Raw genomic sequence first — 24,005 nt, 5'->3', positions numbered from 1 at the left:
ATGGGACCCTCGGAAAATACATACACAAAATCAAAGAAACCAATATCAACTGACATAAAATTAACTTAGGAAGGGAAAAGAAGATAGAAAAAAAAGGACAAAGAAGAAAAAAAGGGGAAAATGAGACTATGGTACAACACACGACATCGTGGACACAAGCACACTGCATGGACTTCATGATGTAAGTGTAATGATAAAACGCTCACTGGGTGAATATTACGAAGGATTGGGTGCATATACCGGTATGAATGCATAGGAACGGATATAAAAAAGAGAAAGAGAATAGACACTCTGTTGTCTGGTACAATAAAACACACTGTTGTCTGGTACAATAATATATCACTGCCCTTAATATTCTTTATCTTTGTGTTTTTGAAATTTGTATTTAATTTGTATTTGACTGAATGCAAAAATAAATCAAATCAAATTCAAGTAGCTATGTTTCTAGTGTCTGTCTATATCTTGTATCTATCTATCCATCCTTCTATCTATATATCTTTCTGTTTGTCTATTATCTATCCATCTAGCTTTCAACATCTGTGTATCGGGGTAATAATTTATTAACATCTTTAATATCGTGACGGGGTAGCATGTGTCTACATTATTTTATTGTGTATGTGCTACATAAAACTTTATGAGCCATCACCCTGCAATAAAACACACCCATTTTATGTTATCCTGCATGGGTGCGTATGAACGTATGACAGTCTGTACAGAGAGCGAGTGTCATGAACAATAAAATGAAACTCCATGCACTTCCTGTTTAAAGTGGCTCTGGTAAAGAGAATAAACACACTCCAAAAGAAAACAGACAGAATATTATTTAAGTTTAATGTAGAAGACAAAACATGACATATTTTGGGATTGTTGCAGATTCATATTACTATTCTGTTCAAATCAAATTAAATCCTTATTTCCAATAAAACATGTTTGCTATCGATACAGATTCAAAGAAAACAAAATGTACAATGTATTAAAAATATGCATACAATATGGAACTAATTGTTAAAAATAATTGCGTTAATTATTATGTGGATGAAGAAAATTTTACAAATGGATGACACTTTATTACACAACTTTATAAATGACATAATCATACAAGTATAATGGATGACAATACATTTTTGATTTTGAAGTTTCTCTGTAGTCTTTAAAACACTCGGAATATTGGTCACAATGACTATATGCAAATTAGTCAGATGAATGGTGACATCGTCTCACACGTTTTCCAGTGACATAATGATAAATATACCAAATTAATCTTTATTAACTACTTTTCTTTTAATACAAAAAAATCTGATGAGAGATCGAGAGTTTGAACGAATAATCTATAACTTTTCATAAAATCATCGGGAGGCTAATAGCCTAGGAATTTGGACTTCTTCTTCTTCATCATCATCATCTTCTTCTTCTTCTTCTTCTTCTTCTTCTCCTTCTTCTTCTTCTTCCTTTCCATTAAAGTACATCCCTCTTACTTTAAAACTTTAAAAGGGGGAGGGGTTGAATTTAGTAATAATGCGCAGAATCTTACGTAAACATCCGCAGAAGCATTGCTGAGCGATGACGCAAGCTGTCTCGTGTCGAACTTCTCACGTTGGGTTCCGACACTGATCAAGCACTGTTCTGATGAAAACACGTGAACCTAGGCTATTACACAGGTTCAAGTTCAGGTTTAATGACACTTGAAGAGGTTAATCGCAAAACGAGTCAACATCATTCTTGTCGATTTGAGATGTTTGCAATCAAACCTGCTAAAAACAAACAAACAAAGAAACAAACAAACAGACAAAATGATAAGAAAACATATGATATTTCTGATTATAACTTCAAGAATATTTCTTTTATGCTACAGGTGAGGCATTGTTGCAAAGGTTTCATTTTGCCTTATATCTGATTGTGGACTTAATCATCTCCAGGAGGTAATCTCGGGCTAGTGTTAAAGGTAGGGAATCCCATTTGCACGCCTTAAATGAAGAGTTGTATAAATACAGTGGTATGTTGAAGAGAATATCATTTTAGAAACTCCCATAAAGTATTGAAAGTGGAAGGTAACATTTAGTACATTTTTTTGACGGTTTAATAGATTTTGAATTGAATTGTTTTCGGGGCTCACCGTAAATTCCAGTACATTACTAGGCTACCTTTGCAGACCCATGTACTGCATGTGTGTCCATCATGTATATTTTGTGAAGAAAGTTCATCAACACTTACAAACATTTATACATTCTTACCACACACTCTATATGTTATTACATCAGCTCTTGTACTTTTAGATTTGTGTTTATAGATCACAATACAGAAGAATGCAACAAAAAGGCGTAAGTGTGGCTGACACACAAAACTACTGAGTAGTTGAGTTTTGTGCATTATTCAAAATTTAGATAACTGTTGACTTCCAAATTTCTAAGCAGTGGCCTAAGCAAGTCCCCTGAGGTTCATATTTAATGTTTTGCTGCATTTTGGGAGGTCTGTAAAAGGTATCCCCTACCTTTAAGGCAGATATACATGACTGTATTTGAGCAAAATCTGACGCTCAGCAGTATTTTACTGTACCTGTCGTTACACGGGCCCGCCACTGTACAACGGGGTCCTACTTATAATGATGATAATAATAATAATAATAATAGTAGTAATAATAATAATAATAATAATAATAATAATAATAGTAATGATAGCAATAATGATAATTGTTAGTAATATTTATAATAATAATAATAATAATAATAATAATAATAATAATAATAATTATTATTATTATTATTATTATTATTATTATTATCATTATTATTATCATTATTATCATCATTATCATTATTATTATTATTATCATTATTATTATTATTATCATTTTTATTATCATTATCAATATTTTCATGACGTTTTACCCGTGTTGCGATCAAACTTCACTTATATCCAGCAGCAAATGAGATGCGATGATGTTGAACATGCTGGGATCCGCGGCATTTCTCTATGTACTGGGAAAGAACGTGTGGCGAGTGTGCCCTTATAACGTAAGATAACGAAGACAATATGCGTTAAATTAATGAATTGTGAGAGATGAACTTAAGATACGAAAACAGAAATGTTCCTATTTCAGTATGCCTTGAGGATTGCCTTTGATAAAAAGATTTACTATTGTGTGTCCTTTAATTTAGTCTGTTCAATCCAGTCACCATGAATATGTATGGCATTCATGGAATGGTAGCTCGGAAAGAAAAGAGTCGTATTACTTTACGCTGGACTCGCACTTGAAATCCCAGATTTACAAATCAGGGAAAAACAATTAGCACGATTGCAAGGAATAAGCTGCAATTGTTGTGTATATTCATCGTGTAAACATACTGTTTAAATTACAAATTTGATTGGTTTTCGATGACGTGTAATGGTAAAAACAGGTTTTTGTCGAAATTATATCAGTGCTCTTTCTCTATGGCAATATAAAAGATGACGAAGTAGAGTGGTAATGCATTTTGACAGTATATCACTGTCGGACTGTCAAAATGCATTACCACTCTACTTCGTCATCTTTTCTATACTGCTACCAACACGCGGACTACAAGTATCATATATATATATATATGTATATGTATATATATATATATATATATATATATATGCAACCCCCACACCCCTTTTTGTCTCAAGGGGGGCCGACCAATGTTGTACAGAGGCGGATAAATTTTGGTCTGGTCTGTTAGCTTCTCTCTGTACTGGTCGGGGGTTAGCTAATCACATAGACACCAATCATCAACAAATTTTCAAACGTCAGAAAAAGGCTAAATATTTCTTCACAACAACAGTGAATCTAAAATGCGGGAGAATGAATTTACATAGAAAATGTCAATGCTGCTAACAGCATATTTTTATTCACCGATCTGCCTTCTCGTAGGTCTGAAATGTAGATACTTGATTACAAACACCAATTACTTTCAATTGAACACATCATTTATCACTTTACTCTTCTATACCTGTGGAGACCTATACTTTTTTAACACTTCTTAAGGGAAGGAGAGGGGTTTTGTTAGTAGGGATATAATGATGTTAATGGGTGTGGCCACTTATCTCGACGTCGGCATGGTCGCGGGGTGAGGTTCTCGCCTGCATGTCGATCGAGCTCGTCCAAGGGTCGGTCTGCCTTCACTGCTTCCTTAAACAGTTCGTCACCATTGCCGTCCACGTTGTGGCAACCTGACAGGACGCTTCAACATCGCTGATGACATCAGTCGACTATTTCGAGTTCGTTACACCCCACATTGGTGTAAACCAAAGTTGTGTCTTGTCGTGGCGTATAGTTTCTCAACTTGTCGTTGTCCACCAGTTACTCGCGTAACTCGTTAACTCTTGGGCAGTTCAACCAAGATCCTCGTCACATTTGCAGCGTTGATAGAGTTTAGTTGATTAATATGGAGGGGAGCATGATGTACAAGGAAAGGGGATCTCCTGACTCTATCTCAGATGTGGTCTCCAACTATTCATGGCCCTTCTCTTTCTGCCGGTCTCTCTAATCACGCAGCTCCTCTGTTGTGTCCCCTCTCTTCTATCAATAATCTAACTCTCCTCAAACATGGTCTTTTATAACAAATTTACTATTGGCATCCTTTCCCTAAAATTATTTCATTGGCTAAATCTTATTTTGGGGGTGTGATCTTCACTGGAAATTAATTTCTTATTGGTCAGATCTTCCATTAGCTCCTCCCATTCGTTTCTGTGGAACTCCGTTTTCTCTGATTCATCTCAGTTTCTGATTAACTCGCCCACTGTCTTTTGGTTTCTGTATTTCCTTGTTCTCTGTAACTACTGGTCAAGACTTATTGTTTCTTGGATAATAAAATCATAAAACAAATGAATGCTAGTGTCCTTATGACGTCCAACGTCATCGTCATCATTTTTCTGGGTTGTTGTCCCTGAATTTGTCTTTGGAATTCCTGTCTGACCTACTGCACTAAAGTACATCAAAATAAAGGAGAAGTTCTGGCTGGAGAAAGACCTTCTAGCCCAGCGAGGGTCATTCATGTTTTAGGGATCAGAGGGCAAAAACACGTCATTCCCATAATTTGGACTGGGGCTTTGGGGACGGAGAGTGCAGGGAACTGACCACTAGCGGGGAAAATAGCCAATGTCAAACTCATAAATTCCTAGGACCAATAACTTTTCTTGGGAGAGGAGAATTGACAAAAAAAAAGGAAGTCTAACTGGAAGCAAAATAAAGGGTTTCATAAACTCCAAGAAAGGGAAAAGACTGATTCATACTGACGTCACAGGGTGACTTGGAAAACAACTGTAATGCTTCTGTTTTCTTTAACTTTCTATCCTCTTCTAGTCTATTCTTTATTATATGTGCTAGTAGCCATCTGGGCTACATCTATATATATATATATATATATATATATATATATATATATATATATATATAATTCATATATACTGTATGTGAGTGACCAAGGAAATCTCTCAATCACTCAATACCCAAAGCCTTGTTTGCAGAAAATATATATTTCAGTTAACCCTTTCAACAATAATATTCTTGAAAGCATATGCAAGTACCGTCATATGATAATTGTTAGATCAACCTCGAAGTTATAACAGTCTCTTTGTCTTTTGGTAATTGATAATGTCAATATTTTCTTAACCCCTCAGGGTTGAGCAGCCGCTAGTTATGATTACACTTATTACTTTCAGGTCTAACCACTTCAAGCAGAAATCTCCTGATTAACAAGAGATCACGTGGGAAGAGAGAGATTAAGAAAGACTGCATTTAATTATGTATGAATGTGACTTGAAGTTGGATTCAATCATCATGACAAGCATAAGTGATGTCGATTTGTATTAAACCCGATAACTTTAAAAATACTTAGTAAACGCGAGAATAATTTAGGACGATCCCTTTAACTGCAGTCCCCGTTCCTTGATTCCTTTTAGTTGCAAATTTATGTTGGGTAGACTATTGCAGCAAAACTTATATCGCGTAAGCTATATCAATATTGTAAATCAACTTTGGAATGTGATAAAGTTTGACTGAATGTAAGGGTAAACGTTTGAGTAATGACCTTTAGCATTAGCAGGAACTCATGAAATCACCGAAACACGACTAAACAGTCCAAGTACTGGTACAGTAACTTGTTGTCCACCGCTTTGTTTTGCAAGGACGCCATCTACTGTCAAATGGACGCAAAGCGAGGTTTCTCCTAATCCCCCGAGTCAGAATCAGATCTCGGATGGAGATCGGCGCGGTCCGAATATACACCGACATGACCTCTGAACGATAGTCCTATTGGCATGACTGATTTCATTACCCATACAGCTTTTATAATTTGCATTTAAGATTACCTATACCTTTCGGCCTTGTCAGCAAATAAACGAGATGGAATGACAAAAAACAAACAGACACACACACAAAATAACAACAACAAAAAAACCAAAACAAAAACCACAAAACACACACATTGTTCTATTATAGATAGAATATTATGTTTTATGCTTTGCGGGCCCGGATCAAGGTATACAGTGCACTAATATTGTTTGAATATGAGGGGGGGGGGGGGGGGGGGGAGGATAGGCCAAAGAAAATACATGTCGATGTCCCCTCCCCTCCCCGAAGCTCCCTCAAACCCCCAAACAACAACAACAACAAACAACAAAACACCAAAAAACAAACCACAAAACACAAACAAACAAATGAAGAAACAACGAGAACGCATATGCGCACATTAAATATAGGCCTACATGTCTTAGTAGGTGAAAATCATAGAGATATAGGACCTATTAGTGTATTATCTCTACAGTGAAAATGCTCTAACCCCGGTTGCAGTAGGCCTACTGGGCCCATGGGTCTGTTTCATGAAGTCACCACAAAAACGTCTTTAGGGCCCTACATAAATCTCAGAATCTCCAAAGTCATTCATAATACCCCGTAGCTATATGTAGAGAAGTAAAATCCATTTCATTAAGTCTCTCATTAGTGTGTCTCATGAGAGGATCCGATCAGCAGAAACGACTGAAAATTATGAAGTTTATATGTTCGCATCTTGTTTTGGTCGAATATCATTGAATTGCTTATACCTGGTATATATATTTCTATCTCTTCCTCGTTCTTCAACTTTTATAGGCCTACAACTATACAATAAGCATGGCTCGACACTAACTTTTTTGTTTGGTGGCCCGATGGGGCCACCAAAATCCGAAATTTCAAATTTTTGGTGGCCCGAGAGAAAAATTTGGTGTCCCGAAAAAAACAAACACAATAAAAAACATTAAAAGTCCTTTTTTTTTTTAATGAGTCAAATATTTAAGATTTATGATAGTAAGAATTAGAAGTTGGACATATCTACTCATAAATAAACTTCAACAAACTTGCAACACTCACTCTCAGGCATTCATTCAGTCCTTTTCATCCATCCTTTGAACAAATTTAACTGCTAATTTCCGGCGCAAAAAGTTACGAATTTATTGACATACTTTTCAAAAAATTTTGGTGGCCCGAGACGGGCCACCAAATTTGCCCTTTTTTGAAATTTGGTGGCCCGACTTTCATTTTTAGTGGCCCCGGGCCATCGGGCCACCGTTAGTGTCGAGCCCTGCAATAAGGCATGTTGTTCCCTTTGGGGCCTAATAAGAAATGTCCAACTGCCCCTCAGAATAGGCCGCTTTGTTAGCTCGATGGCGCATTACAAAATAAATGCTGTACCGGTAGATCTATTTATTATTACTTATTATTAAAAGTCTCTCATAAGACTCTTTTTTAAATGATGAAACGGACCCCTTAACTGGTCCCCATACTTATACTTAAAAGATGTTAGGAAAGCAACTCTTGCAAGAATAGCAACTTCCCATGGCAACAAGCAATCAGGACGCTGGATTCTTTTCATTACCATGACATAGGGCCCTGTTTTATGAAGAGTTATAATATTGATTTTCATTAATAGTTGATTTTTATCATAAGTCTATGGCAACCTGTGTCGTAAGGAAATTTATAATCGATTATATCTTTTGATAAAACGGGGCCCACTGAGTAAAAATTGCTATCATAGCAACTTTTCTTTTTATTTCACGAAATGGAGCTCGTAAGAGTAAAGAGCACCATAATCTAGCGTGCACCGGTGCAACACGTGAGTGCCGTAACAGGTGTATGGAAAAGCTGGTGCGCGCGCTAGGAGGTAATTTTGCTATCGTCTGCTCTTTTTTGCAACAGACAGATAGAAGACATGGCGAAGGCTGAAAGAGTAGCGTGTTTGTTCAGGCAAATTCACGGACGGCAGCTGGTCAGAATACGAAAACGGAGTGTTTCAACTACACCAAATGTGCAAGTTCAACGCAGAGTTGTTGTGACAGGAGTAGGTACGTCTTATTCGACGGTTTAATTTAATTCAAGCAAGTTTGGCGAATGTCCTTAGTCTCTGAGAGCGTCGAGAGCTGAGAGCGGTGCACGTATTCACATAAGGAAAGTCTATAATAGTCCCATAGCCTGCTATTGATGTTTTGTTTTGTTAAGCATTGTTAAGTGGTCATGTTTTGGTGGCGACAGGTTCAAGACTTCTCCCTTGTTATTTACTGACAATGGTATTGCTGTTGAGACAACAATGCTGATACATGGCTTTTTAATGTGGGATGAATATCTTCTTTTCTTAACATTTAACACTGTTTAAAGGGCTATGATTTCAGTTATGGAGCCTATTCGACTCTTCGAGTGTCACAACACAAATAAAGATGATCTTATTCTTGTCACTAAGTTATATTGAAAAAAATTAGTTGTAACTTGTGTTAAAGTTAATTGTACCGGTTAGGCCTAATTTTAGGCCTACTCATCTACTAGAGTTCTACTGTAGACATCTTGCTTTTCTGAATTCTATTTAGACCCTATAAGTTGTGGTGTGATATGTAGCCGTAGGTGGGTGGCTGGGGCCCTGGGCTACTCACTGGGATAGTAATAATTAAACTGCTCGGGCAAGGTGCTGCCGCATCTGGAAGCTGAAGATGTAAACAAAAGGCCTGTAAAGCTGTAGATCTGTTAGAGTCTATATTGGGAAATTGCATGTGTGTATCATGGGTGGAACTGAGTTGTGGGCTTGGTACAAATGGTAGAGGTTAGTGCTCTCCTATATTTTCCTTCAATGTGCAAAAAGGCTTTGGATTTGTTATTTCTTTGTTGAAATATGTGCTTTATGAATATGGTTTTATTGTTATTGTTGTTGTTATCATTATCATTATTATTTTAACGTTAGTATTCTTACCTCGAAACTGCTGCATTTGTTTGTCCCATCCAGGTGTGGTTTGTCCTCTCGGCGTCGGAGTAAAGGTGGTGTGGCCGAGGCTACTGGATGGCTGCAGTGGCATCACCAGACTTCAGGGGGAGGAGTACGAAGGATTGTCGTCTCAAGTAGGTAAGAGTGAAATTACCTGCAGTCCATTCCTAGGGATGGTTCCCTCTTTTGTGAGCCTGCATTTTTCTCATGGAAATCATTGTTACCTAAATAGACTTGCCTTTAATAATGTTAGCTATGTGAGATCTTTACTTTTTTATCATTACATTGTATTATCGTTATTTGTCAGTTACTAGTATTCATCTGCTCATTTGTGTATTCATGTGTGTGTATTGATGGTTTATTTGCAGGGGTGTATCCAGGATTTTTTCTGGGGGGGTCGTAACCAAAATTTTTGGACCTTTACCTTTGCGAGGGAGCGGAGCGACCGAGCGGGGGGAGGGTGTGGGAGGGGGGTGTCCCCCCTTCCACGGTAGGGAGTTTTTGAATTCTATATCTTAAAATGGGGCAATTTGGTGCATACAAAAGTGACTTTTTCGGCATGGCAGTGCAGCTTAGAAATAAGGTAAATTATGGCATACTAAAACTAAGTTACGAAATTTACGAGGTTTTTGACAATTTGCTGGAACACCACCTGGTCACTTTTTTTTTCCTGTTGTAGGCCTATATAGAGTAAAAAGCCCTCAAAAAAAAAATGTCTTTTACAAAAAGTGGACCTCTTGAAAATTTGGGGGGGGGGGGGGGGGGGTCGTACGACCCTCCCGACCCCCCCTTGCATACACCCATGATTTGTTTGTGTATTGTTCACTCATTAATCAGAGATTACCCTTGAAACTGTGCAAAAGCAATATTTCTAGAAAGAAAATTGTTAATTGAATTAAAAGCTAAATGAGACAATCATTTTTAAATGAAAATTTATGTTTATTTGAGGAATGGTTTGAAAATTCATAAGCTATCTTTCTTTGTCATACAGAACACCAAACAAGGCCTACATAATACTAGGATACAGCATATTTTGATCCATTTCTACTTTCAGAGAGCATGTTCCTCTTCCATCCACCAACATTGTAAAAATACCCGTATACTTAGGTTTAACGTGAAGGTCTTTGAATTCATAAGTGCTAGAAAACGGGATTAAAAACAACTGCAGCAGATTTCAAATAGGCATCAATGTATTGGTATTTTTAGCCCTTGCTTGGCTTTGTTCACTGATTGACACAGATATCTGGATACTGTCAATGAATGGAGATTACCTAATCCCCTTAATCCCAGTTGTTGTCACCATGGCCCATGGCCTCCAGTTGGACTAAGGCACATTGCTACACCTGAGTGGGGGCTTGCTAATCTACAACTAAGGTCAAGTTTGGAGGGATTACCAAATGCTGATGAGAAACCTTGGCAAGTTACGCAAAGTGTCGTGGTGTATAAAGGGTCGATCTTTTTCCCTACTTGTACATGATGTCAGGCTGACCAAACTTCTGTAATTTCAGAAATGAAAGTTGACCCCATAGCTGTCTAGGAGAAAGACATTTTTACTCATTCAAGCCACATTCATGGCTGGCCTGGAATATGTTCATGTATATTTAGATTCACATTCACTGTGGTATGAGGAGATATATCAAACAGCATAATGACTTTCAATATTCCCATGCCTCCGGTATCTTTATATTTTCTGTTTCAGTTGGTTATGTGCCAAAGGGGAGCGGAGAAGGAGAATTTGATGCCCTGCGTATTGTATCATCATCAGTGAGTTCATATTTTGTAGATTTCATGATATTTAAATCTGACTGCATGTTTAGATATATTTCATTTCAATATGCAAACATTGAGTAAGGTTCATTCCTTTCAAACCTTAAGTTGTTTCTCTCTGTTTACATGGCAAGCAAGTTCCCTAACTGAGTTTTATCAAACGTCTCCTGTGTATCTCTGAAAATAATAATAGTAATAACCAATATATATGTAGCGTTATTTCTGTACAGACTCAAAGCGCTTTAGCAGTTCTAACAAAATACAAGAAATCAACAATATTTATAAAACAAAACAAAACAGAGAAAGGACAAGGCAAAATAAATAAACAATGACTTTAAACTTGTCAGATCACTAGCAGTGAAATTAAGTAAGAGTTATAATGAGGTCTTATCTCAAGTGAATAAGATTGCATTCTTTAACAAACATGTCAGAAAAGGGAACCTGTAGGATTCAAACCTTTTATATACTGCTTTCCAGACATCAATGCAATATTTAGTGCAGGCCAAGAACTCTATAAATCAGTTAATGAATGATAATTGTCACAGTCATTTTCATTTTATGGCCTTCTGAAAATCCAGCAGCCATAGATTACATGATGATCTGTCAGACACTGATAATGGCTTCTTTATTCTGCACCTCTTTTCTTATTGTGTTTGTATACAGTTGGTAAATGTGTTATACAACAATTGTACCATCACATGCTATCATTCACCATCACTGCTTTGGTCACTCTATCCTGTCTTTCTCACGGTCAACCTGACACTCCTTTCTCCAGCCACCACCATGCTTCACTACCTCACATAAACACCACCACCTGTTCATCTCACTTCCTCTGCCACCCACCCTCTTCATCCCATGATTGTAAATCTTCTGTATGTCTGACATGTTATATAATCGCCGAGCTGGCAGAAACAATCTCACTTGCCATCAGCCAGTCACAGAGTACAGACGTGTCTCTCATTTATGTCTTAGCAACGTATCAGTCACAAACACAAAACTTCTGATGTGGCTTGTCTTTCTGGACACAGTTTTTGTTTTCGTTAACCTGCCATTGTATTCTGCCTTTCACAGGATCTTCGTTCCATGAGCGAAGCGACCATATTTGCACTGGCAGCAGCGGAGGAGGCTCTCGACCAGGCTGGATGGAAACCAACAGATGAGGAGGAGAAAGATAGAACGGTTGGTGTGCAAATTTTTCATCTACACTTTGCATCTTGAGGGAGAAAGGTTTGCGGTGACACATGGTGTCACCACAAACTCACCACAAACCTTTCTCCCTCATTTACTTTGTCATGCAAACCTTCAAGCAACACTTTGTATCTTCTTCTTGTTATTTGTCAAATTGAGTAAACAATAATTGACTTTTCCTAAAATTAATTTAAAAAAAAGTTACGTACAACGAGCAACACTGGATGTGCAGACCAAATGACGGGTGCCATGATTGTGTAAGCTGCACATTCTGACTTACACACTGAAGTGGTCTTTCAAACCTGTTGAAATTGTCAAGTTTGTTGTCATTTCACGGCATATTCAATACAGTTGACTTTTGGAAGTCCGCGGGACTAGAAGTTTTCTTTCATTGTATCGAAATTTTGTTGTAACTGAACAAAGAAACAATGAAAAATATAGAGTGTATTATGTTTGGGCCTGAATTTTTACTTCATTGTAAGGGGAATCTTGTTATAACTGTGTTCATTATAATGGGAGTGCACTTTATATCTACATGCGTAGGTAATGTATCCATGGACTTAAAAATGTTGTAAAGTGGTTAGCTGTTCAACGTGGCGAGATCTGATTTAAGTGGTAAGTGTTGACAGTTTGACAAGACGAATGACTTAGGTTCATTAATCATAGACTGAATGAGTTATGGGGGGGGGGGAGGGGGGGTTTACAGTGCTTGAATACTTTTGATGGTAAGAATATATAATAAGATTAAAAGAACCTCCCCCCCCCCCCCATTCACCGAGTAAAAAAGAGACACACCGACCCATGCAGGTGCACATGGGACTATGCACTGAACCAGCTGGCTGACAGTGTGAAAAGTTTACCCCCACCTGAACCAAACTCTCTGAACCATCAGTAGGTGTCTATTGTTTAAATTTCTCTCTTGTTCCTCCTCATGGACAGGGTGTGGCCGTTGGCATGGGGATGGCAGATTTACGAGAGATCGTGGATACGGGCATCAAGATTCGAGACAAGGTAAGTCAAAAGAGTGGTGGAGGCATGATGTGCTGTGGGTTGTCTGTCCATTTGTCTGTCTTGGTGTCTTTATCTGCCTTCATTAATTTTGTTGTCGTTGTTCATAAACTAATTTACGGCAACAGAATTATATGGGTAATGTATTTTTAAAGTTGAGTATTTGAGACCATACACAAAATAGCCCCCCATTTTTTATTTTATTTTTTCAATACATTTACATTTAAAACTCCTCAGTACCATTCCTTCATTTTGAGGAAATCCTAAAACATACCCCATGGTGAGAGTGGAAGAACCCACATTCCAGAGGAGAGATTGGTTGCAGACAGGGGAGCCAGTGGTGACCTTGTTGCCATTCTACGTCTTGATACTACTGACCCAACACCTAAATGCTGTCTCTCCCTGTTCATTTAATCGGGTAAGAGAAACCTCTATTTTCAATATACATTACAGTGCAGTGTGCATTCTAAGAGTCAGTGTCTATGATATTCAGTTTGTGCTGATTATTATTTTGTATAGATGTGTGTGAAGAATTAAGAGTTATTTCTGAAGAGTTGTGCTGAAGAAAAACCCTGTAGTCAGTATAGTCAGTGATTTGTTGGATATAGAGAGTGCCCTTTGCTTTAGAACCACACCCACCCACAAATTTTGTGACATTAGTGTAAAGATTCTGCAAAGAAATAGAAGAGCACATTGTATAAATTGTGTGTTCTTTTCCTTTTGACCCATGGATAAGTTAATGGAAATCAGGTTAGATACAGTTTGAAATTATGTACCAATATGTTGTACTGTACATTGTGTAGTGGCCTAGAATCTGACAAAGAGTTTAAATGAGATGTGGAGTCTCCATACTGTGTCTTGTTTTATGTGTGAACATAAACTTAATATAGAGTGATTGTTCCTCTGTGCGAACACATCTGTCAGTGTGTTAGTTTACTAGGGGACACTATCACACCCCGAGGATGTGTTCGAGTGCTCAAAAACCAACCAAAGCGTACTGTACAGTGCTGTGCCAGATTTGGAGCATTTGAGTGCTCCATCGAGAAAGCATACCTCACGAGTTATTTTTAGAGGGGTCACACATTTTTTAGCAATAGGGTCATTCGCCTTGTGCGCTTAAATTATTTTACATTTTAAATTACTTTACCAAACAAAGAGAATGGACTTGTTTCATCATGACATATTGACTGTGCTGTTATGTGCATTCTTCATATATGCCAATTTCTTGTACGCTTTTGGTACCCTTTTAGAGCACTTCAGAAAGTGGTCCACTCGGTTCAGCTCGGTATGGTACACTTTGTGTTTGAGCACTCCTCTGGTGCTGGTACTGTACAGTTTGCTTCGCTTCAGGGGAGCACTTGAACGCACCCCTAGATACTGGTGTGAATTGGACTCTCTTTGTAGTTGATGCTTTCAAGCAGTATAAAGGTCTTAAAAGCAGTGGTTGACACTTGACCTTGTGAGAAAACTTCCCAGCCACTGACTAGTTTTTATCCCAGACCCAGTGAAAGTTTTTCCTTTTGTTTTTGACGTGTAATAAGGACATGTATTGCTGTCATATTACTGCTTTATTAGACCTGTACTTGGAGTAGGGTATTCTTCATTTTCCTTTTACATTTAGCACAAATAATAGGTATATAATTAGAATGTGATAAAGGTTCAAAATGAGTGTATATAGCTTTTTCAGTCCAAATGGTCTGAAACAAAGACTATTCATGACTGCCCATTGGAATGTGTTTTTCTTTTTTTCCCCCAGTGGAGACTTTAATACCAGGGAGTGAAAAAACACTGCTGCTGTAGGGTTAATGCTTTCTTTGTTTTAGAATTTTGACCAAAAGGTCAGGTTTTCCTCACTTCTCTCAAATTTTGCTCCTCACTTGAAAAGAGGAAATCTGCCAGTTGTTCAGCTTTTGAATGGAACTAAACTGAGAAGTAGCCATCTGACACAGTGTACTGTACCCTGTGTACAGTACCCTACATGTTGATGAGGAACAATGACCATTGATAAATCTGAATACAGATATCATGGGCTTTTTGTAGTGACCACTTGCCCCATGTGACCAGTGACCATTTTTTTTTTGGCTTCAACTTGATGACTAAAGCATCTGTGCAATAATGGCCTAAAGGCGTAGATGAATGAACATGTCAATGAATAACAGATGAAATAACCAATGACAAGCACGATATCCATTCAGGAAGTGAATTAACAGTTTCATACAAACATCAATGTTGAGCAAAGTTTGAAACTTACTGGTAAGAAAAGCTGGAAAATACAACAGTATCTGTCTAAATGGATACTGTGTACACCACATATTTAGTGAGTCTAATTTTTTCGCAAATCGGGACTTCCCCACAATTTCACGAATGGTTGAATTCACTATTGTGGAGTGTGATGCTGAACACTGAAATGTATGCATACACGTCACATTCATATAGGGATCTGAGTCAATATTTTCATGTGTTCTTAAATTTGCGAATAGCACTTGACTCATGAAATTTGTGAAAAGAAGAACCTCATGAAATATTTTGCGTAGGCCTATACAGTAGTAAACTGAATGTATACACAAAGACCTTGGCGCATATCTACAAATGATTACCAACATGTAATTATCTTTGCAGGGTTTCCGGAAGGTCAGTCCGTACTTTGTTCCCAAGATCCTTCCCAACCTCGCTGCTGGCCACGTTAGCATCAGGCATGGATTCAGAGTGAGTTGACAACTGCTTTCTTAAAGGACAAGTCCATCGTCAAAAACATGTGGATTGAGTGAATGCAGCAATATTAGTAGAACACATGATCAGTGAAGTTTACTTGCCTGTGAAAAGTAAAAGTGTATGACACCCTGAGGCCTTACCCTATCTTGGCAACTGGGAACAAAATCTTTTGTACGAACGTGGATATGGAGGTTTTGGTGAATTCCAGCAATGCAGAGCAATAGATCAATACAATTTGTGCAAACTTAAACAAAGTAGAATAACTTATTACTGTGTAGGCCTACTTATCTAATAGTGAGTCCTGTAAGCACCTTGAACTTTTCCTTTGCCATATACTTGAAAATTGTGTACATAGAGGCACAAAGATATACTTTTGTTGAAATTTTGCAGTATTGCATTGAACCCGTTGAAGACCAGTCCCTTAGTATAGGCAGGTGTTTATGGGAAATGTGTGTTACAACAATTTGAGCTCATCCTCAACAAGTTAAAAGGGAAGTGTAAAAAGAGTGAAGATTTTTGTGCTGGTCAGTTGGAGAGTTGTGAAGTCATGATCTCATGTAATTTGATCTCATCTAATATGATACTGCTACAGGGCATTCCTGTTACAACAAACACAGTTGTAACAAAATTTTGTTGCAGCAAAGTAACAATTCTAGTCTCAAAATTACCATCACTACTGTCTATGGTGCAAAATTTACTTTGGTTATGGGGACATTGCTATATAATGAAGGAAAACTGCCGGTCGGGTTTGGGCTTGGAACCCCAGTAAATCACAAAGAGCAGGGCACATAACATGTTGAAGTGGTCCATCCCAAGTACATTTGTACATACAACTGAACCCCATGGAAGACCAGCTATTGCAGCTGAATATGGGCTGTCCAGCCATCTTGTCAGAGGAAAAATTGAAATAAGCAAACAAATACAAGCAATTGTTCTCTCTATCTAATTCCTAGGGTCCAAACCACTGTGTGTCTACAGCATGCACGTCTGGCGTCCATGCCATAGGAGATGCATCCCGCTTTATTCGCCATGGTGACGCAGATGTCATGGTGGCTGGAGCCACGGAGGCTTGCATCAGTCCTGTTGGACTTGGTGGATTTGCAAGGTGAGGAGATATCGTCACACTACTTACCAATCAGCTCATGATCTAGCTCAGAGAATGCTTGAAATGGTTTAGTCTTCAAACATGTTCTTCCTCAAAAGGGAATGAAACCCAAATATGTATGTGTATGGAGAGAATACAGTAATATGTAACTGAACACATAATTGAAAGTTTGAGGAAAATTGGACAATCTGTTCAAAACTTCTGAATTTTTAAGGTTTGGGTGAATCCATCGCTGCATGAGAAGATTACAACAGTTTGTAACATCACCGCAAGACAAAAATATAAAATATATACATAAAATTTTACTGTATTTTAATTTTTCTAGCATAATAAAAGAACACTCGACTTACTTCTTTCAGAAAGCAGGTAAAATTAAAATTGCCCTAAACATCATCCTTGTAACAAGTCAAGGGAATGTGCACTTTTTATTAAAAAAATAACATTTTGTTGTATAAATCTGTTTATTTTGGTTATAGATATTCCTGCAGAGGCATCATGTACTGTTGTCTTCTTGTACAGCGATGGCAGAAATGACAAGTTTCTTGTTTGTTTGTAGTAAGTGAACGATACACAGATGCAAATTGTTTTACGTGATACAATTTTAATGAAAACCGAAAATCTGATGAAGAATTGTACAATATTTTTAAACCTGTTGTAGCACCCTCAGATATGATTGGTTCCATGAGTTTCGTTTGCTGTCTTGTCCACACAGAGCGAGGGCGCTGAGTACCAAATTCAACGACACGCCTGAACGTGCCTCGAGACCCTTCGACAAAGACAGGGATGGCTTTGTGATGTCCGAGGGGTCAGCAGTAGTCATCCTTGAGGTGAGTGTTTTCAGTCAGCTCTGCCTCAGTAATACCCCTTTCAGGTAATTGTGGATGCGGATAATAGGAGCACTAAGTCGTAAAATTTTGATTACATGAACAGGAGAGGAGTAAAAAAGTCCGCATTATTTACGACGCTGCTATTATCCGCATTATTGCAGCATCAGGAGTTGATTGAGAATACATGAACACGTTTTACGACTTACGCGGACTAACATTCCACAGTTCGGTCAAATGTCACTCGATTTCCCGCACAACCGCTAATTGCTGAGCTTTAGCGAGAGCTGTGCATACACGTGAGTCCCGTCATTATAGAGGTGTGCGCAGTAACCATGACAAATATTCCGTCTTTCGCACCGTTATGTGAACGGGCGCTCGTAAAAGTAGTGCGGACTTCATGGGATATATGAACGCGATTTTGATTACTTCATCCGCATTATTTGGATGCGGATAATTGAACCGCGATTATCTGAAAGGGGTATAAGGCACATCACAGAACATGAGAGTGCAGGTAGGAGGAGTTGTGACTCAGTGGAAAAGAGTGTAGCTCTTAATGGTAAGGTTACTGGCAAAGGCACTTTACCCTCATTATGTGGTCTTTTGGATGGAACTTTTAGCCATTGATTCCTCGGTGTCTTACTCTTTAGATTTCCTCAGTAGCCATGTTACGTAAGTTATCCCAAACAAACAGAAACAGACTGAAAACATTGTCTGTAAAACTGATGTGATGATTATTATATTTTGCTGTCCATTAAAACAGGAAATCTTTTTTTTTTTCAAACTGGACAAAACAATCTCTTCTTGAAGGAGGTCTGTTCTGTTTCATGTGTGTTTGTACATTTTTATTTGTGTACCAAGCCTAAATGGCCCTTGTGCTGCCATAAGTTAAATTATAAATGTGTGGGAACAAATGTACTGCTAATATTTGTCTGAATGAAGTATGACCGCATGTTGCCTAAGCCCATCTTATTTGCGGGAGATGGAATCCTGAAGTTTGTCTAAAGAAGGTATGACTCCAATTACATTGCTAATTCCATCTTGTTGCAGGAGATGGAACATGCCAAGCAGAGAGGAGCAAACGTGCTGGCAGAGGTTCTGGGCTACGGTCTCTCTGGTAAATGATGCTAGTAGATCAAATGATTAATCTATAAATTAATCAATCACTCAGTCAGTCACTCAGTTTGAATAACCCATCCATGCATCAATCCATCTATCTATCCATTGAGGCATTCATTCCTTCATTCATTCATCCATGTATTCACCCAATCATCTGTCCATACATTTATCCAGTTATCTTTCCATTCAAGTATCCATCTATCCATCCATCTATCCACCCATCTATAGATCCATCCATCTAGCCAACCAGCCGTATATCCACCCATTCATTCACCCATCCATCCATCTGTCCATCAATGCATTTTCCCATTAATGTACAGGTGTATCTATCCATCTATCCATTTATTGATCCATCCATTCATTCATCCATCCATCCATCCATCTATTTATTCATCCATCAACTGTTCAATAAGTTATTCTCTACATGTATATGTAACATCTTTATCCATGGATATTTCTAAAGTAAAAACTTGAATATTGATTATTCTGGGAAAGAATGATAGATGAAGAATTGATAGTTCTGTTTCCTGAATGTGGATTTTCCTATTAACCTTTTTGACACCAAGCAAAGAAAAAATATTTCTAGACTTCAATCTTTGCATCCATTGTACTTTATTCAATATTGTATGTCAGCAGTGCAACCTATTTTTGTGAACTGAGAAAAGTGGAAAAATTTAATTTGGTAATATCTGCTAGAAATGGAATCCATAATTCACCTATTGTAGTGAATTTTTGGACAAAATGTTTGTCTCTTTTTGATTATTAAACGTAGAATTAGGAATTGTATACCGAAGAGGAATGTTCATGGTCTTTTGTCCACATTTATGGAAGTGCTTGGCTAGTGTTTATTTGAAGATATTTATTAAAATTTGCTTAATGCAACAGTGTTCAGTATGGTGTATTACCCATTTTCTATTGATCCTTCTCACCCATTGGATGGTCAGGTGATGCTGGTCACATGACATCACCCAGTGAAGACGGCAGGGGTGCTATTCTATGCATGAAGAGCGCCCTCCATGATGCAAATGTGACCCCAGGAGAGATCGAGTACATCAATGCTCATGCAACATCCACACCAACAGGTAAGAAACAAAAACAAAAAAGAGTTTTTTCATTGCTTGAGAACTGGAATGCACATGTGCTGTTCTTCAGCAATCGTTGAAATTGTGATAATTTCACCCGTGGGGTTAGTACATTGTAGGTACAGTACTCTCCGCATAATCGGGTAGGCTCGGGCAGAGCGTTTCTTACCCGATTAAGCAGAGTACCCGATTAACAGAAGAACACGTCTCATTCACAATTGTCACACACAATGTGTATGTACATGCGTTGTAAACTGCACCAAACACCTACACTGTATGCTTAACATGCGTGCTTGCACGGCACATTACATACCTTACACTTGCTCAGTCATGAGCAATAATTTACACTCTTTTTATGGACAAATATGTCTTCAGAAAACTTTATCGTGTGACTATGGACTCCTCGCTATCAAACACGCAGGCGTTTTCAGAAATGAACGCGTCTCTTTGCCTGCACTTGTCAGGTAGAACGTTGGGTCACTTTTCGAGAAGTGGCTGGGGAAAAGCAAAATTATGGAGCTGGTGAATGGTCTGATTTTCATTGCAAACTTCTCATACTGTGAATGTTGTTGCAGAGCAAGGGAGGAGCGCAAGTGTGTTCAACCCCTGTCTGTCTGTGCAGTTGTGAGTGCCAGCTACATGTGTAATGTTCGTATATGTGTGGCAAGTCAGTAGTGGCACGTGTGTTTTCACGTTTTTTCACTCCCCAAATGATCGGTCTTCTTTTGCAAATTAAGCAGAGAATTCGATTAGCCGTGGAAAATTTGACTTTCATGATTTCTTAAAGTGTTATACATGTATCTGTGATAAAATGTGGGCTAGAAATTAGATAAGCAAATTATTCACCCATGTATGCGGAGAGGCAACCCAATTATCAGGTCATTTTAATGTGCATTAATTGGAACTGATTTTGACATTACTACCCAATTAAACGGAATACCTGTCAGGCCTCGAAATAGGATTTTGGAGGGGCAAGGCCATTTAGAAAAGGGCACTTTTTCCAAGAGGCCAGGGCACTTAAGTCAGTCAGAGGGGCACCAAGGCCACATTGGAAAGGGCATGTTTGGTGTTTATGAAAAAAGAAAGAAGAACAACAAACCGAGAAAAACAAACAAACACACACACACACACACACACACAAAGTGCAACACACAACAAAAACCTCTTCCCTACAGCTGTAACACATTCCCGATCTCCGCGTTTCTATCAGGTGAAACGACATTTTTTAAAACAGGAATAAAACAACAGTAGGTATTGATTGAAACTCGACACCCTTTCAGGCCAGCCAGGCCAGGCTGCCATGAAACTTCAAAGCACATTCCGACAGCTGGCTGGCAAAACCACAAGGCAAAGGAATTTGCGTGCGCGTGGAGATTGCTATGATTACTAGTAGTCTGTGACAGACAGTTCATGACCTCCAAGAATGCGCCTGTACACGCGGTTTCTTCTGCTGATTGGTCTCTCTCTCCACCCCTCCCCATTCCCCAGTCTGGCACACCTTGATCGTGGGATTTTTCTTTTTTCTTGGTGAACTTGGTAATCTGAATATGCGCTGCCTAGCTAGTACATACTCGCGGCCGCTGCGCTGCGGAGGCAGTGGGGACGGTAAAAGCCGGTCGGGCATACATGTACGTACACGTCGTCTCGTACCTTGGAAAGATACTTGAGTTTGAATCAGATATATCGGGACGCGAGTGAACTGAAGGTATGATATTTGAGATCAGGAAAGTTGTTCAAGCTTATTAAAGAGACTTTGAGAAAGGGCATATCATACGTCATAAATAGTAACTTTCATTCTAAAAGGGCACCACGGCCCCAAGAAAAAGGGCACATTTTTTTTGGCCGTAACTTTGATCAAAAAACAAAAGGCATTGCGGCCAACGAGAGGGGCGGTTAATTCGAGGCCTGACCTGTTTAAGCTATACCTGATCATGTGGAGAGTACTGTATTTGTGCAAATGTTTTGTTTCACATTTATCTCTTGATTGATTGCTTGATTGACTTATTTATGTATTAATCTATATATTTACTTATTTTTATTCCATTTATTGATTCTGTTGTTTACAGTAAAATAATAAACTAGAAATTCATGAAAGTCAAAGAATTTTCTTCAGTTCTTGTGGATTTGACTTAGGCAAGGTTGACTGTATATCTGTATAAAAAAATTGAGTGCTTGTCATCATCACAAATTCCCTCTCTCAGGAGATGCCATAGAAAACAAAGCCATCAAGGCGGTCTTTGGTCCCCATGGCAACCCGCATCTTGCCGTGTCCTCCACCAAGGGAGCAACGGGCCATCTGCTAGGAGCAGCAGGTGCGCTGGAAGCGGTCTTCACCATTATGGCCTGTCACACGGTGAGTCTGATTTTCGGTGTTTGATGTCCAGTTATGTATGAAGTAAAATGTTTTGGATATATCCAAAGACTGAGGAGCCCATTGTGGCTCAGTGGTCAAGACCACTGACAGTCAATCCTGAGGTCTGTGGTTCAAATCTCGTGGCAGCAGGAGTTGTACCCATAGGCAAGATACTGTATCCTCATTGAATAGTCCTTGGTGGGGATTTGTGCTTGCTTGCTTGCTTGCTTATAAGCATTCACTGCTCATTCAGTAGCCATGTTAGATCAATTTCAAGTAATGTTAATCCAGGGCTAGGGTACTGTAAAAGTGGATATTTTTGCGCGACTAATTTTTCACGCTTGGCTGGGTAAGAAGAGTTTCGTGTGTCTTTAATTCCGCGGAAGCAAGATGTCAACTACTGGAACATATATGGTACGCAAAAATATTCGCGTGCTTTTATTTTCGCGCTAGCTTCTGGTTGCGCGAAATGCGCGAAAATTTCAACACTGCAAAAATTTCCACTTTTACAGTAACCTTTTACAGACACCCAACCCTTCTTATCACTTTTCATAGCTTTGATTTTGCTTTGATTTCCCTTTCCATAGTTCACATTGCATACCCACTTTGTTTTATCATGCCTTGTTTCGTGTTACATCATTCAGAATTTCACATCTTCTAAACGCTGTCTCGTTTCCCGTCTCCACTAGTGTTACTTCAACTTCCAGCTCACTGCTGCCCTATCAAACTGTTGTTATAACCAAATAGTAAAGTGTATTTAAGATATGCAAACAATAATTTTTGGACCAGAATAACAAGGATTTTGTCATATTTGTTTTCATTATGATGGGAGTACACTTTATTTCTTGCTTGACAGGGGAGCATTCCACCCACGATCAACTTGACCTCTATGACTGAAGAGTTTGACCTGAACTACGTGCCCCTCAGCTCCCAGCCCTGGCGCAGGTCGTCCAACGATGGCGGCGGTAGACGCATCGCCCTCACGAACTCCTTCGGCTTCGGCGGAACCAATGCGAGCTTGTGTATAGGAAGTCTATGAACAGGTTTCTAGTGCTGTTGAAAATGTGTTTTAGCTTTTTTTTTTTCCCCCAACAATGCAAGCACTTAACAAAAACATCAGTATCAGATTATGATTCGATATAAAACTGCAGAGATGCCAAGTTTCTCAACTGCCTGGGAGTGAGTAACTGCTGGAGAGTGAAGCAGTTGGATGGGGGTGGGGGGGTGGGAGGGGCTTACTGGCTCCCAAGATAGGGAGCTTTTTTTTTTGGATTTAGAAATTGTGCAATTTGGTGCATACAATTTTACTTGCACAACTCTCATCTACTTGTTATGGGTGGTGTCCTGAATAGAGCCGTTGATCCATTTTCATGATGGGGGGGGGGGGGGATGGCAAAATTTGGAAGATCTAGAATGTATGACTGACATCACTTTGTAGAACCATAGATGGCACAATCTTTAGAGACCTTTTGGGTTATTTCTGTAGAATAGTAAATAGCTGTTGTTTGTATAAGATACAGCCATGTAGGTATACATCAAAATGTATATGGGAAAGCTGATATTAAAGGCTGAGACTTACAGAGTGGGATGTCTAGTCGCAGCCAGAAA

The 24,005-nt window shown here is 38.7% G+C and overlaps 1 protein-coding gene across 1 annotated transcript; it reads left to right on the top strand.

Annotated features, from left to right (window-relative positions):
- Positions 1–8,201: 8,201 nt before the first annotated feature.
- On the top strand, positions 8,202–23,436 carry LOC139720413 (3-oxoacyl-[acyl-carrier-protein] synthase, mitochondrial-like). Its single transcript, XM_071631773.1, has 12 exons — positions 8,202–8,334; positions 9,261–9,377; positions 10,939–11,003; positions 12,078–12,185; positions 13,134–13,205; positions 15,822–15,908; positions 16,868–17,019; positions 17,732–17,846; positions 18,894–18,960; positions 19,907–20,044; positions 22,246–22,397; positions 23,254–23,436. The coding sequence occupies exons 1-12, from the start codon at positions 8,202–8,204 to the stop codon at positions 23,434–23,436; spliced, it is 1,389 nt and encodes a 462-aa protein (XP_071487874.1).
- The last annotated feature ends 569 nt before the right edge of the window (positions 23,437–24,005 follow it).

This window comes from Diadema antillarum, unplaced genomic scaffold (assembly GCF_040938485.1).
Source record: "Diadema antillarum isolate AM-2024a unplaced genomic scaffold, OU_Dant_1.0 scf00000128, whole genome shotgun sequence".
In the NCBI taxonomy this organism is placed as follows: Eukaryota; Metazoa; Echinodermata; class Echinoidea; order Diadematoida; family Diadematidae; genus Diadema; species Diadema antillarum.
This window is presented reverse-complemented; position numbering and strand designations above follow the sequence as displayed.